Source organism: Cucurbita pepo, chromosome 3 (assembly GCF_057944985.1).
Source record: "Cucurbita pepo subsp. pepo isolate OVF chromosome 3, ASM5794498v1, whole genome shotgun sequence".
Taxonomy (NCBI): Eukaryota; Viridiplantae; Streptophyta; class Magnoliopsida; order Cucurbitales; family Cucurbitaceae; genus Cucurbita; species Cucurbita pepo.
In genome coordinates, this window is record NC_141800.1 from 1368653 (window position 1) to 1385000 (window position 16348).

The 16348-nt window shown below is 34.1% G+C and overlaps 5 protein-coding genes across 5 annotated transcripts in view; 1 reads left to right on the forward strand and 4 right to left on the reverse strand.

The window, feature by feature from the left end:
• The first annotated feature begins 3689 nt into the window (after positions 1-3689).
• Positions 3690-5052, forward strand: LOC111791632 (uncharacterized). Its single transcript, XM_023673038.2, has one exon. It carries the CDS (start codon positions 3811-3813, stop codon positions 5005-5007), a length of 1197 nt encoding a protein of 398 aa, XP_023528806.1. The 5' UTR covers positions 3690-3810; the 3' UTR covers positions 5008-5052.
• A 1059-nt stretch (positions 5053-6111) lies between these two features.
• On the reverse strand, positions 6112-8212 carry LOC111791146 (replication protein A 14 kDa subunit B). The gene is made up of 3 exons (XM_023672378.2): positions 8055-8212; positions 6981-7236; positions 6112-6392 (listed from the first exon to the last, which is right to left on the reverse strand). The coding sequence occupies exons 2-3, from the start codon at positions 7234-7236 to the stop codon at positions 6328-6330; spliced, it is 321 nt and encodes a 106-aa protein (XP_023528146.2). The 5' UTR covers positions 8055-8212; the 3' UTR covers positions 6112-6327.
• A 559-nt stretch (positions 8213-8771) lies between these two features.
• Positions 8772-13047, reverse strand: ABCB29 (ABC2 homolog 12). Its single transcript, XM_023670773.2, has 10 exons — positions 12324-13047; positions 12103-12189; positions 11878-11985; positions 11430-11696; positions 11207-11290; positions 10586-10802; positions 10370-10455; positions 9890-10077; positions 9671-9800; positions 8772-9309 (listed from the first exon to the last, which is right to left on the reverse strand). Exons 1-10 carry the CDS (start codon positions 12954-12956, stop codon positions 9163-9165), a joined length of 1947 nt encoding a protein of 648 aa, XP_023526541.1. The 5' UTR covers positions 12957-13047; the 3' UTR covers positions 8772-9162.
• Positions 13048-13571: 524 nt separating this feature from the next.
• Positions 13572-14410, reverse strand: LOC111791675 (uncharacterized). The gene is made up of 2 exons (XM_023673114.2): positions 14097-14410; positions 13572-13877 (listed from the first exon to the last, which is right to left on the reverse strand). Exons 1-2 carry the CDS (start codon positions 14244-14246, stop codon positions 13722-13724), a joined length of 306 nt encoding a protein of 101 aa, XP_023528882.1. The 5' UTR covers positions 14247-14410; the 3' UTR covers positions 13572-13721.
• Positions 14411-14556: 146 nt separating this feature from the next.
• LOC111789834 (rho GTPase-activating protein 1) overlaps positions 14557-16348 on the reverse strand; it is a 3299-nt gene continuing 1507 nt past the window's right edge. The window contains exons 2-5 of the mRNA XM_023670538.2: positions 16235-16348; positions 16009-16128; positions 15695-15925; positions 14557-15270 (exon numbers count right to left, since the gene is read on the reverse strand). The exon at positions 16235-16348 is cut by the window's right edge and continues 7 nt beyond it. Coding sequence (XP_023526306.2) covers positions 14734-15270; positions 15695-15925; positions 16009-16128; positions 16235-16348 — 1002 coding nt within the window. The 3' untranslated portion in view covers positions 14557-14733. The remainder of the gene's footprint in view (positions 15271-15694; positions 15926-16008; positions 16129-16234) is intronic.

Genomic DNA, 16348 nt, shown 5'->3' on the forward strand with positions numbered 1-16348 from the left:
ATAATCTTATTAGTAAATACGCAAATGAAAATTTGAAAACCAATGTAAAAAAGTATTACACAATAATAGTTTTATTATTTTTACTGCGGGTGAAAATGGAAATACATCAATTCTTTGTGACTCCCAAGATCGCAGTGATGTACACCGAAATAAATTTTATGATTCCATTATGGCATGAAAGTGCGTGAACTTATTGTCCTGTAAGTTCTGTAGCCAATTGCAAATTATATATTATTTATTCTTAAAAAAAAAAAAAAAAACTATATTTTATTTCATGCCGATCCATATAGACCATATTCGATTCCACCAGTTTACTAAATTTGATATTATTAATTTTATTAAAATATCAACAATATAGTTTATTGACCATATATTATATCATTATAGTTAAGTTCTCAAACTCCTATAAAAACCATAAAAGAACCAATATATATATATATATATATAATATAATATTTATTTATTTATTTATAGGTCAAATTACAAATTTGTATCCTAAAATATATTTAATGATGTCATTATTAGACTTTTGACTATATATTTATTTAGATGTTATTAATATTAAAAAAATTAATAAGTATAGGAGTATATTTTTGTCTTCCAAATTAATATGTTTTCGATGAAGAGATTAGAAGTTCAAAAATTAACCGAAATAAATAATAATACTAAAAAAAAGTTAATAATATAAAATTCATTATTTTATAATATTGTCCGTCGTGCTTCTTGAGAGTCAATTCTTCCTTAACGACGTAATAGCTTGAGCGAAGATGGAGATAAAGAATAAGAATTGAAGCTCGATTAGACATGGGTTAGCTTTGTAAATAAGCACTTCCTTGCCTATTTCCAACTACAAGATCGCTCCAATGCTTTAGGTACTACGAATCCTCTAAAAACTATTGGAGCAAAGTCGTTTCATACATTACTTATATGAGATGAAAAATAATAGTTTATCTCAAAATTATTTAATGACGTGGCAACTAATAAGTGGAGTGTAAATGCAGGAGGTCCTACTGAATCAATGATGAAAGATCTTGTCTAATCAGACGGTCCACACGCTACTTTGTCATCATCCTTCAATAATTCAAAAAAAAAAAAAACCATCCAAATTAGATTTTCTTTGATCAAGATGGTTCGATGGTATCGAGTGCACTGAATTCAAACCTCTACAATAGAGTAGATTGGGACATTAATTAAGATATAAAAAACAAAACCCAATCAATTTATTGTACCAATTAAGGTAAACCTACCATGTGTTCCTCCAATAACTTAACTTTAAATTTTGAATCATTTTTCTCATCCAATATTTCCCGTGATTTCATAAAATGGAGGTGTGATAGACCTGTGATACCACAATAATTCTTCTCGTTATTATTGTATAGTTTTTATTCTTATTCTAAAAAATATATATGTATTTTTTTCTTTAACCATATATCAAATTATGATTAAAAAATTTATTATATTTAAGTTAGTTAGCTAAAACTCATTTTAATTTATAGGTAAACTAAAAATAGTTGGATTTATATGTAATATATATTATCCAATTTATATATTATGGAATAAAATAAAATAACTTGGATTTTAATTTATACAACTTTCTAAATTTATAAAGCATATTCAAAATTAAAATAAATCTGGTTTTTATAATTCTTTATATCAGTTTTTACTTTTTTTTTTTTTTTTTTTTAATTGTGTGAATATAATAGTTTCATGGAGAGACGAGACTGTGGGGTCGGATCTCAGTATTTTACGCAGTTGACTATAGAATAATATTTTTAGTAAGTTCATAAATGAACCAATAAGATTCCATCACGTGGCATCTACATACGTAGCCCTTGTCCCATGCAAAAACACCTACCCTTTGGTTTTAACCTAATTTACCCAAACTTGAATTAAAAGTACTTTAAATTACGAATTTAATTTTCTTTTTGTTCATATTTAATAGGTCAAACTTAAAAATAAAATAAATCTACTGCATCCATTATATTTAATACATCTCTATTTTTTTTTTTCTTCTACATTTCCATCTCATTAAATTTTAAGCTAAATAGATTATAAATTTTTAATTATGAATTTATGTTCATAATTTTAAATAAAATAAGTACAAAATTAAAAGTTTAAATATTTGTTAAACACTAAATTAAAAATGTAAGAAATTATTTGACAACTTAAACTTGGAAACATACAGTATCAAAATAATCCTACCTTTGACTTGATACATTAATCTTCTAAAATCTATAATATGCATACATCGACCTCTTTTTATTAAGAAAGATGGACCTCGGACGCCCGAATAAAAGAAGAACATATGAATTAACCGAGACTATATCCAAATGAGAGCGATCTTAAGGATATGACGACTAAGAATAGCTTAAAATAATTTAAAGACACTACCTATACTAACAAGGTATATATTTCTTTTATGGTTAAACGTGCTTTACTTAAAGCAGTTTTAGTTGGGGTGATTTCGTAAGAATTTTCCTAAGATGCATATGAGTGAAGACAAATTATGTTGAAATGACTCGTGTTGTGCTCAAATAATTACAAGCAACGTGACTATATTGCAGGAGAATGCGGTAGCCATTAAGTATCAAATCTAAATTTCAAATCTTGAACATAGATTGCTACTGGACCACCTTAAGAACATCAAAATTTTAAGGAATAAAAATATTAATTTAACCTTAAAATTGAGTAGAAGATAAATCTTCTAATAAAAACCATCTGAAAGTGTCATTTCAATCCCACATTGACCAAATAAATATGTCCCATTTTTCCATGCTTATATTATTTTTAGATAATGCACCTTATATTTATTTATTATTACATTTAAAAAAAATGAATATTGGAAAATAACATTTACTATTATCAATGTTTTATATGGGTGAGCTTAATTAGCGTAGTTCCAAATGAATAGTCAAAATAAATACTCTAATTTAATTGGACCAAGTGTCTTATTTTATATGGTGACTTTTTTAATATTAAAATGGTATTTAATTTAAATATATTTTATCACATATATTTATTTCTTATTTGTCTATAGCGTGTAATGATTTTGAATGGAAGGATTTTGTACCATAGACTTGCTACCATATGAGCTGCACATGAAAATAAACTTTTTAAAATTTAATAATAAACTAAATTTATAATTTAATTTTTAAAAAATAATATACGTCTTAAATTTTTAATTCAATTCGTAAATGTTAATCTAAAAACGTTTAAATTATTATTTTAGTCTACATGATATAATTTCATTTTTATGAAATGACGATTATTTTTTTTATAATTCAATTATTACTAAGTGAATTCGAATGGGTAGATTAGTAATATCACATCTAAATAAAATTTATAACCTAACAAAATTATTAATTAATAGGTTAAAGAAAATATTTAAAAATATTTAATCAAACAACAAAAACCAAATTCAAACTTTTAAACCTAAAAAATATACAAAAAAACACAAGAAAAACATGATTAAATAATTAAAAACATGATTAAATAATTAGAGGGAGAAAATAAAAGCTGCAGTAAGTGGAAAAAAGTGGGATTAAAATCATATAATAAAAAAAATGTGGGGGCAAACTTCGAAGAGAGGAGAGAATTTCCCCAGAACCAATATAAAGTCCCATTCGAAATTTCCGACCGTTGGGGCCCGTTTGGTCATTTTAGTAACGGTTACCATTAAAAATTTTAAAAGAAATAAAAAATAAATAACTGAAAAACTCCCACGCGAACACGAACTCTTCTCCTCTGCAACTTAAAGAGCTCCGGAAAATCGAAGAAGAAGAAGAAGAAGAAGAAGAAGAAGAAGATCTAATGGGCTGTGTATCTTCAAAACTCTACAGGAAGGACCTCCAGAGGGACATTATCGTCAACAATGGCGGCGAGTATCTCAACCACGTCGTTTCGCTCACATCCAGCACTTACGGCGTTCTCAATCTCAACGCTGATCTGGATACGAAGGAGTTAGTTTCAGAGCCGACGAAGAAGAAGTCGCCTTCTCGCGAGAAACCAGAAGTGATTAACGCTTGGGAGCTAATGGACGGCTTGGAAGAAGGAATTCCGATTGGAAATCGGGGCAAAAACAGCCCTAAGCCAGGAGTTTTTCTTCGCAGATTGACGGATTTGGATCGAAGAAGTCCGTTGAAGTTCTTTAATCAAATCGGCACTCCAAAGAAGGCGATGAGATTCGGTGGAAAGGAGAATCGCGACCGAGTAAATGGCGTCGGGCGATTGGATTACAGTCCGAAAGAGATTCTAAAAGTGAATAATTCGGCAAGAATATCCCCCAAATCGGTCCTGAAATTGAGTGTTCCTGTGAAGAATACGCCGACTTCGGCGAGAAGGCAGAGTTTCGGAAGCGATTCGGGACTTTTATCGGCTCGAAGAAGGAGTTTGAGTCCAATGTTCGATCCAGAGCTCGTAGCGTCATACGAGAAACAATTAACCGAAGAAGGAGAACAGATCAAGAGAATAGTTTCAGAGACGCCGAAATCTAGGGCGGCGAGACATTTTCAAGAATCGGAAACCGCCTTAAAACAGTTCGAGGAACGGTGCCCGCCCGGCGGCGAAACCGCCGTTGTGATCTACACAACAACGCTTCGAGGAATCAGAAAAACATTCGAAGACTGTAACAAGGTTCGGTCAATGGTTGAATCGTACGGCATTCAGTTGCTGGAGCGAGACGTATCGATGGATTCTGGTTTCAAAGAGGAGTTGAGGGCGTTAATGGGGAGCAAGGATGTGAAAGTTCCAGCGGTTTTTGTGAAGGGGAGGCTAATCGGAGGGGCGGATGAGGTGGTGAAATTGGAGGAGGAAGGCAAATTGGGGCTCCTGTTTGAGGGGATTCCGACGGCGACCGGCGGCAGTTGTGAAGGATGCGGCGGCGTGAGATTTGTAATGTGTGTGGACTGCAATGGAAGCTGTAAGGTTTTGGATCAGACGAAGAAGAAGACGATCAAATGTGGTGAGTGTAATGAGAATGGTTTGATTCAGTGTCCCATTTGTTCTTGAAATTTCAATTTGGGGCCTTTTTTTTTTTTTTTTTTTTTTTTTTGGGTGGGGGGGGGGGGGGGGGGTGTGGGGAGGGGTTTCCCTTTTTATTTTATATTTAATTTAATATTAGTGTTGGAAATGGGTTTTGAAGTTAATTTTAGGACCCGTGTTGTGTTATGTTTGTGGGTTTGATTGTTTGTATTAATTGTTGATGTGTATCATTAGTTAAACTAATTCATCCTAACACGATGATGATTTATTAGGATCAAATTAATTTCATTTTTAAGATCAATAACATTTGTGATAATTTCTATTTTTGACCGAATAATTTTTTAATTTAATTGTGTTACATTGAGATACTGAGTAAATGAGGGTACATGAATAAACCAAGACTATATTCAAATAAGAGTGATCCTGAAGATAGGATGAGTTTAACACTTTGGTAAATGATAGGTACATGAATGTAGGGTTAAAAAAACAGAAAGTCAATACCTATAGAATTAAGAGACACATTTTTTTTAGTGACTCGATCATAATAATTATATTTAGAACTGACCTCTTAAAATTTTTACTAAAATGCATATGAATGAAAACAAAACATGCTATTTATTTTTTCCTTATCACAGTTTAATATATAATTTTATTTGATATATCAATTTTATAAATATATTTTTAAAGTTAATCACGTTGTATGTGCATGATGTTTTTTTTTTAATTTTTAATTTACACTCACTACAAAAAAGATCGCAAGTTTTTTCAATCAAATTGAGATGTTAATTATTAAGTTTGAAAATTTTAATTCAAAGGAAAAACTTAATAAACCACTAATTTCTTAATTTCATTGAAACACAAAACAATGGCTTCAAGTAAATATCAAATCACTGAAATTGAAAAACGAATTTGATTATAATTTTGTTGGCATTATGTTTGTCAGAACATTTTGAGCTTCACCTAAAACATTATAGTTTGTATCAGTTCGAGATCACTCATCTAAATTATAACCAAACATGATTAAAATGTCAACAAAATTCTACCCAGATCAAGGTATTCAATACAACAGAAGGGATTTTCAGTTAGCAGTTAAAAACCTTAATATAACCTTAAAAAACTAAAAACAAAATCGATTAAAATAGAATTTTTATGAATATTTTGAAGCAATGTTCATTCTAGATATTCTAACCCAAACATACATGTGCATACTCAAATTTTATATATCCATTACCTGAGAAGTTCAATACTGTATGAACGATAAATCTAGAAGAACGTGAAGAAAACATCGGCGACTTAGGGGATGGTAGGGCTTTGAGCTTTCTGGCCAATGAATGTCTGGCTGGAATATCAGACAAACAAGGGTTTGAACTCCCCGTTAGCAAGCTGACAAAGTTGATTGAAGGTAGATGTATCTGCAAACAGGGGTACACAAACAATTCAGAATGCAACCCTTTCTGATAAAAGTTGATAAAAATTCAACAACACATCCAATCTCAAAGAATGTTGAAAGTAAGATCCAAAGAGGAATCTATAAGTAACTTATCCTGACAATTATTGGCAGATCTCTCTTCGAATTCTCATCCAAGGAGAAGAATGTTTAAAACATCGTGGTGAAACAAACCGTTGAGAATATGAGCTAACTTGGATTGAATTAACGTCAACTTGATACAGAATTAATGTCAGATACCAAATGACTAATTCACAGCCTAGATTTCACTATCGAGATAAACTTTAATGGTATAATCCGGATTCCAAACTTATAATCTAGCCAGGTTATGCTTCAGAAATCTAAAATGCCAGATTTGGCTAGGCTCCTTGGGAAAACATCAATTCAAAACTAAATACTGCTCAAAATCAATGATTAGCTGAAAACACAATTAAATGATCATCTTCAGCCAATTCAAAGAACATAAATTAACTTCAGACATGTATAGAGCATTAGTACTTATACAGCTTCCAATGTCATTCTAGAATAAGGAGAGCTGAAGAAGAGCGCATACCAAATGAGTCGCCAAAATTGGTCCAAACATCAGCTCGTATCGATTTGTCGGTATCAGCAATTCCAATGACCTCAACAAACTTCGAAAGAGTAAAGGGTGGGGACCCTTTCACAGTAATCTGGTTGTCATCTGTTGATTTACCGTATATGACTCCGTTGCCTTCTGACTGTACCTGAATCACTGCCCGAACTCTTCTTCCAACATACAGGCGTAAAAGCTCAGCATTCACAAAAACTGAAGGGTTTGATGTATCCATCTATAGAAAACACCAGGAAGGTTGTCTTTCAGAGAGGGAAAACATTTAATAAAAAGAAAACTAACTTGTTTCACCATGTGAGCAATGATTGAAACTGTTTGACATGAACACCAAATCAATAAAAAAAAAATGCTGGCGTTTGAAAAATATGGTAGCAGACAGCATTTCACAAATACATTCTTCCTTACAAAAATCCAATGGGAGAAGATCCAAACAATTACTCGACATTTATACTCAAAACTGTTTGCTACGTATTACAAATGTTAATCAGATATCAATGAAAATCCATTTGTTAGCATTTGGTCGCATATGCACTCGATTATTCCACAAGACAAGCACATAATACTACTATATTTGGTTTGTGTCAAGATAACTCGTAAAAAGTTAAATCACGTGGCTACTATGGTTTGATCCATTTCCTTAAAACTCTTTACTGCTAGGGCAACCATGTGTTTGAAAGCAAAATTTATTGTAACAGTAAGAATATGCATGATAGTCACTGTGGGCGGATTATTTTGAATCAGTAGCCCTTCTTTTAGCTTCGCGACTGTCCAATTCTAATTCTCCACTTTCTTAAAGGACCAAATCAGGAAGCCACACCATAATCAGCGAATCGAATCCGATCCTGCCGACTCAAACTGGAAAACATCTAGTCATAATTTGACGCCAAACAAACAAATCCATATTCCATAGGTTACACACACGACGAGACAAGTAAAAGAGTCGGAAGAATTTTATTGTGCAATTCAATCTAACAAACTGAGGAAGAATCTTTCAAAACACTCGATCGGAGAATCTAAAGCACTGAGCTACATTACCTGATTCAGAAACTGGGGAGTTCGTCGGAAATGGAAATCGAACCGCGAGAGACGGAGGAAAAAGAGCGCGGGTTTTCGAGAGCGGCAAAATTGAAATTTTCGACTTGGTATGCGATGATAAAAGAGGTATTTATAGAGAGACCAAACGATAGATGTGATCACACTTCGTTAATCAAGATTATCTTCTTCATCCGACGGTCTACGCGCGCTCACAAGAGCAATCAACGAACAGAAACATTTTCAGATTTTTACATACATTTCTTAAATGACGTAAATAAATATGACAATAAAGCCTCTTTTTAAAAATATTATAATTTGTGAATATTGCCTAAATTATTAAATATTGTCCAAAGCTTGAATTTTTTTAAAAATGTTTTTAATTCTTTAATGTTTTAACATAGGGGATGAATTGATAAAAATTGATATATAAATTTTGCTCACACTTATTTAAGTCTTGATTTTAATTTAATGAAATTTCAAGCTTTAAATTGAAAATCAATATATATTTGCCATCCAACTATTTTAAAAAAATAATTTGGTCCATAAAACTTTAAAATATAGTTCTCGTTCTAAAATTCACGCTGAAACTACATTTTTTTTTTTTAAAAAATTTGTTGACGTTTTTAACAAAATCTTCTTTAATATTTTATCGTAGCTAATGATTACACCATGTCATTTTCCGCTCATCCCTTGAGTACTTAAAAAAATGTTTATAAATAAAAAAAATATTTTTTTTTTGCATTTAGAAAGTCATTCTAAATATACCCTTAATAACATACGGACACAATGTATAGACATACCGACATTTATAAGTATAAGAACTTGGCAACTCAAGCTAAGGGGAACTGGAAATGAGTTATAAACTCACTAACCTGAACGAAGCGGAAGTTTAAGAACTTGAATAAGTTATGTTGAACTGAAGGAAACAATGAATGAAGTCGCAGATAACAGAAGGGTCACCAATGGCATTGCCTCCTCTCCTCCATTATGCCTTTTCAACCTACACATGCATATTTCACCACAGATTGATTCCTGTAATTCGCATGGCTGCAGAAGAGAAACCGATCCGTGCATCTCCTGCTCGTGCACCACGTCGATACGATGATGCTCAAATCACCAACCCAGTTTTCATCAATGAGTTATAGTTACTACTAGAAAGAGCAGAGCGAGGTAGCTCCTGCAGCTTCCCACCATCTAAGACGAACACTCGTTTCGCCATCAGAACTGTTTCCAATCGATGAGCGATTACCAGCACCTACGGATTTATACACACTTGGTATAAATATGGTATGCAACGCAACCAAATAAAAATATAAACCAGTCTTTCTAGGACAAACTCTTGTTCTTCTTTTCTTTTTTTCAATAGATGATGAAATTTTCATCCACACAGTCAATTCCAATAGACTTGGAATCAAAGATTCTGTAGGAGAAAGTTCCAGCCAGTTCATTTGTACCCTACAAGCTTATGACGAGGAACTAAGACCCCCACAAACAGTCAATTTCCATGATCCAACCATTTTGAATATACATCCACACAAGAAAGTTGAGTGCATATCACAAAAAACTTAATTTTGAAACACAATTTAACATATTAAGCACGAATTGTGATAACTTACAGTATGATTTTCCATCAGGCGCTCCAAAGCTTGCCTGACCAGTAACTCGGACGTGCTATCCAATGCAGACGTTGCCTCGTCCAAGATCAAAATGGATGAATTTTGATAGAGTGCCCTTGCAATGGATAGTCTGCCATATGGAAGGACACATGTAAGTTTAACTATTAAAAGAACTAGATGGAGGTATCCTATAAAAATTGAGTTAATTTGAAACTTTGCCTTTGCTTCTGTCCTCCACTCAACGTTAACCCTCTGGGTCCAATATATGTATTGTATCCTTTCGGCAACCTTCTGATAAACTCATCTGCATTTGCGATTTGCGCCACTTCCTCTACCCTCTCCATGTCGATTTCCTTTGTCAGATCATAATATCCTATGTTTTCAGCTACAGTTCCTGAGAAAAGGATCTGAGAACAAAAACCAAATGTTCATATAATTCATCAAGACAATCTTGGACAATTCCACTATGTATTTCTTTCTTAGCAGCCAATGATTACTTGAATGCAGAGAACGATAGTTAAGCGACCGATGAACTCGTTCCGAAGGGAAGTGAATAACCAGCTGGAAACTTATGAGAATAAAAATAACAAAACCTCTGAGCAACTACCAAGGAAGAAGGACTATGCAGCAACGAAATACAGTGTACTTTTGGTTCGCATCACAACAAAATGTATGAACAAGTAATCAACAACCACTCACCATGTCTTGAGAAACTAGACCAACATTTCTCCGCAAACTTTTAAGTCGAACCGTCCGAATATTGTGGTTATCAATAAGTATATCACCTATTCAGAGAAAGAACAATATTTATATCATGGAAATGTTAAAGAATTTGTGTGTTAAACAAAAGGAAACCTTGAAAGCAACTGTTTTTCCAGAAGGTCAGAACTAATAACTGTAATATAAGTAGCTTACCAGATAATGGGTCATAAAGGCGAAGAAGCAATTTAACTAGTGTTGTCTTTCCTCCTCCAGAAGGTCCCATGAAAGCAACTGTTTCTCCAGCTTTGATGTGGAGGTTTAATCTATCCAACACAAGAGGCATATTGCTCCCATAGGCGAATGAGACATTACAAAATTTGACCTCCCCCTTCAAACTGTTTAAATCGACCGCATCACGTGTCTCAATCACCTATAATCAAAGATCAAAATGCTCCATCCATTAATTTAATTTGTAGAATCTCATCAAGTAGAAGACATCTTTATGAAACAGGACAACTTTACACCATAGAAATGATAAAAGATGCTGATATCCATTTCAATAGACAATATTTAAAACAAATATTTCAACAAACAATACCACAATGAATGTATGAAGATGCAATTGAAGATTATAATTAGGAGGTCAAGAATTATGTGTAAATGCATCAGAAACTTAGAGGGAAAATGAGAAAATTACATTCATAAAACTTTCTAGTCATTGTCTTGCTTGCCTTCAATGAAAGCTCATAAAGCGATTGCTTATCCAATATGTTATTTGAATTGACAAACTAAAAGTAATTCTAAACATAAATTTGACATCAACTAGAAATTTACCGTAGGGTTGAACTCGATCAACTCAAACAAGCGTTCGATAGCGGGTTCACCTTCCTTCAACTCATTGTATGCCTTTCCAATTTTCTGTATGATTGTTATTCAAAGAAGATAAAACTTATGCAAAAATACATCTGAACCAAGAAAAGAAGGAAAAAAGAAAAAGGAAAATCAAACCCTGGACTCAAAAATACATACAGAAGCTCTTGTCATAACATAGTATCACCTGAACTGGTTCAATCAGAAAACCCAATGACGTGACAAATGAAATCATGCTACCACTACTAAATGAACCTCTTGAAACCACCAGAAAACCAACACAAAGCATTGATAATGACATGAAATATAGAGCTTGTACAACATGAGGTGCAAATGCCTTCATCTTCTTCTTCTTTAGACGTGCATACAGGTCGGTGCGAGTAAGCCTCTGAAACCTAATATTTTCGCAAAACTCTCCGCTGTTTGCTTTCACAAAAGGAAATGCTGGAAGAACCTATTACATAATCACAGAGATATATAATAAAACTCAATCATTAGGACTTGAGAAGTGAATTCACAAACATCATTTAGATTCGAGAAGCGAACGCAAAAACATGTTTTAGATTTTCACCTCGGAAAATACAATTAGGACTTGGAAGCAAATTCATAAACATGATTTAGTGATTAAGATGTACCTCATTTAGATAAGATGAAAGATTAGCAATGCTCAGACTCGCCATTTTAGATATTCGTCGTTGTCTCTCACCGAGATAGGCAATGACAAGAGCTACACATGGAATAACCTAAGTTCAGGTAAAGACAATCAGAGTCGCCATATGATTCCCACGAGAAAACACTGTAAAGAAACATTCAAAACAGGGTAATCTGAAAACAGTGTAAAGAAACTTTCCAGCTCTTACCATAGCTGAAATCAAGGATAGGACAGGGCTAATAGCTAACATGTGGGTCGCCATTGCTGACAACTGCAACATACTGGGCACTACAGTCTGTAATAAAAATGAAGCTACAAATAAAATCTAAAAGGTTAAGAACCAAATGATTCAATTTCCATTTCTAAAACATTCAATTTATATCAGTTCATTGAAATTAAAATACTGATACTACACTCGATTTCACTCACATTCAGGAGAGAATACATGGTATCCGCCACATCCGAGGCCTCCGCGGTGATCCTGTAAGCGATATCGCCAGCAGAAACGCCATTCACACCTTCAAAGAACTCCAAGTCCATCGCCAGAACTCTCTCGAAAACACGAACGCGGATTTCATAAATGGCATTCAACGCCGCATCCCAAATGAGCGCTTCTTGGCAGTAACTCGCAACGAAACGAGCGAACACCAAGATCCCCAAAACCAGACCCTCATCCAACAAATTAGTAGCATCGATTTTATCGATAATCGAAGAAAATTTCCCGATCTTAGGCACGAGTAGGGATAGAGAGAAAACCGAGACAATACTACAGAGCCAACCACCAAGGATATGCTTACGCTGAGAGAGAATATACGGAATTAAAGATTTGAACGTCTGAAAACTGCGAAGAAGAGGCCGATTCGATTGGGATTCAGAATCTTCGATGGTGGGGTTAGAGGAATTGGTGGAATTGACGGATTCGAATGCCAACGGCTTCGTTCGGATATGAAACTTTGTGATTTTGGGTTCGAATCGGGAGAAATGAAGAGAAATTGGTTTGGGATTGAAAAGGAGAATCTGGTTTCTTGAAAGAAGGAGGGAAGATTGAAGCGCGATGCACATTGTTCCGTTGGTTTCTCAGAAAGCGCGCGAAGAAAGTGGTAATGGGTTATAACATTTTCTGAAATGGTTTTGACATGACAAGAACGAAGAACTAAAATAGGTAAAAATCATTAAATCCTAATAATATTTATGCTAAAAAAAAGTTTGTATTTTATAAAAATTTCAAAAATATTTTTTAATGGTTAAAAAATCTGAAAAAAAAAAAAAAAAAAAAAAAAAAAAAAAAAAAAAACTCTTGTGGCTAATACTATATTAAAAAATTTTCCTTAAATAATATAACAAAAATCGTTTAATAGATTATTTTTAAATGTTTTAATATTACTTAGTTTTGAAACACGTTATTAACTATTTTTTAATTTTTAAGAAAAGTTTAAAATTTATTTTTAAAGTTGTGAAAAAGTTTAGAGGTATTTATGAAGTTTTTAAAAATTTGAGTGTATTAATAAAATTTTTAAAACTTTTCTGAAAATGGAAGGGTATTCTAAATTTAAGAATACTTTTTTAAAATAAAGTAATAACAGTTACATGGAAAATTAAAAGTATTTTTTTATGTTAATTTATGATATTTATTAAATAAAGTACCATGTTGAATGATATTACGATATTTTTATTAATTTAGCCTAGTATTTATAAAAATACAAAATATTATATAATTTCTCTTGCAATATCAATATAAAAAAAAAAAAAAAAAAAAAAAAAAAAGACAAAATGAAAAAAAAAAAACAAAAGAAAAAATAAAAACTGGAGAAGAATGAGGGAGGAGAATCAGTTTTCTCGTAAGTTCTTAACAATGGCGAAGGCGACCACCGCTACGGCGGCGATGACGCTGGAGACGATGAACGGCATCTTCAATGTCTGCATCGCTTCCTTCTTCTTCGCCCGGTTTCGTTCTTCTTCCGCTGCTTTTCTCTTCTCCTGCTCCTGAGATTTCCCAACAAACACTTTCTTCTTCAATATAATTTAACTTTATATTTAACCTAATGTAGTTTTATATTTTTTAAATATATAATCTTTTCAATCAGTGTTTAAATTTAATTTTAATTTTTCAAAATTATTTTCTACTCTTAATTTTTAAATACATTTTTCTTAATTCCTTAAGAAAATAAAATTTTAATTTCTAAACCTAAAAGTTAAAATTACCTTAATAACCAAAGATGCAGCAGCTTCCGAGGAAATGGGATCCACGTCAACGTGCTTGTTATGGCCGGGATTTAACTCTCTCTCACCGTCCGCCGGAAACCGGGAACCTGCTGCATTGGTTACACCGCCATCTCTGCCTGAGCTCGCCATATATATATATATATATATTTTTCTTTTTTCTTTTTTCTCACTAAAAAAAAAATAAAAATAGACAAAAAAAAAAAAAAAAAACAGAACCAAAAGACAAGTTCATTGGCTTTGGTATTTTATACTCTCAAGTGGGATGGCTACTGTGACACGTGGAGTCAACCTAGTGGCTCAAATGTCGTTAACTACCTACCAGGAACCACTTTCTTTTATTAACCGTCAACGGCCTCAAATACCGTTTGGATTTCCTTGATTGGCTGTTTTTTCCGTTAGAACACAAAATTATAATTATAATAAATGTTTGAATGGATATAAATTAATTTTTTCCCTTAATATTAAATCCAAGCTAATTGAAGTGCAACCAGAAGCACATTTGAATGTATAGATAAACTCATACACACCATCTGAGCAGTAATAAAATCAAAAGGAAAGAAATAGAGAGAACACCGTACATGATGCGTGTAATACCGTTCGGTTCGGTTTGGTTCGTTCAACGCCACGCTTCGGCTAGCTCCATCCTCGAGTTCAACCGCCCGACAATGCCATTCTTCTTGCCCCTCTGTGCAGTACCTGCTGTGTGAACCTTCACTGACCCATTCACTTTCTTGCTGCCTTTCTTCAGATTCAAACTGTTCGATCCGTCGAGGCTATTCTTTCGACAACTCTCCTGTTCTTCGGTGATTTCCGACACGATTTCGCAGGGAGAGTTGTTTGCTAGTGAATGGCTTCCCTCTGGAATGATGTTTTCAATGGATGACAGAAGATTTTGTGATCCATTTTCAGGAGCAGGTTCTTCAGTTACAAATACTTGTTCATCTTCAGCTTCTTCATTCTTGGCCTCATTTTGTTCGTCTTGATGCAGTTGTGATGCACTTTGATGCCCGTCTTCATCTGATGGATTTATGCGCAAAATGGGAGCTGACTCAACAACCAAATCTTCCCTGTTCTTCAGTGTCAGCTCAATGAGAGTCTTGAGAAAGTTCATCACTTTCACTGCATACATCAAGGCTGTTAATGGATCTGTCATCTGCAAAGAGTAGATGAGAGTAGTATTACACATCAAGTCGAATGCGCTTTCGACACCGTCATCATGATCTAATCAGAGCCTCGACCCCAAGTACACGAAGCGTCCAATATAACAACCTAAACACACCGCTAGCCGATATAATCCGCTTTGGCATGTTATTACCGTTGTCAGCCTCAAAGTTTTAAAACGCGTCTACTAGAGGAGGTTTCCACACCCTTATAAGAAATGTTTCGTTTCCCTCTCCAACCGACGTGGGATCTCGCAATCCACCCCTCGAGAGCCCAGCGTCTTCGCTGGCACACCATCTAGTGTTTGGCTCTGATACCATTTGTAACAGCCCAAACCCACCACTAATAGATATTGTCAGCTTTGGCCCGTTATGTATCGTCGTCAGCCTCACGATTTTAAGGAAATGTTCACTCACTTGAGTCATATTGGGGGCAAAAACCATGGCGACATTACGGGCATTCATCTTGTTCTGGTGTTCAAACTGCACGACATCAGCCATCAAGTTAACTGCCCAATCGAGAAGCGCAGCTTCTGTAGGGGGAAGGAGTCTTGCTAGCTCAGCACATTCTTCCTCGGTCTGCGCCTCTATCACCTGTTCTGGTGCGAGGGAATCCAACACACCCGTTGGAAGTTCTCGAAACCAAGCCTATAATAACAAGTTCTAACAGATGAGATGAATGCATACAAGAATTGATACTCAAAGCATCAGATGACAGTCAATGATAGTACCTTGATGAGACCTGCCAAGCAGTGCACATCAACACCATCTGGCACGACACCTCGATTCAACTCGTCCCGAACGAATTCCTCTTGGCTGTTCCCAGCAGCGATCCTAAAAATTCCTTCTGCCTACAGGTTTAGAACAACAATTCATTTCGACCCGAAATCGTCAGTCCCAGAAGATTTTCTATCACTAATATGATGTGTAAAGAACAAGCAATAAGATTGTAGATACCTCCAGGCCTCCTTGTGTGTACAAATGTTTCTGCATTAACAGGAGTATCGTGGGGACACTGTTTCCTCTTGAATCAAAGGAAAGCTGCATTGACTCTGTGGAAACACCGAACAC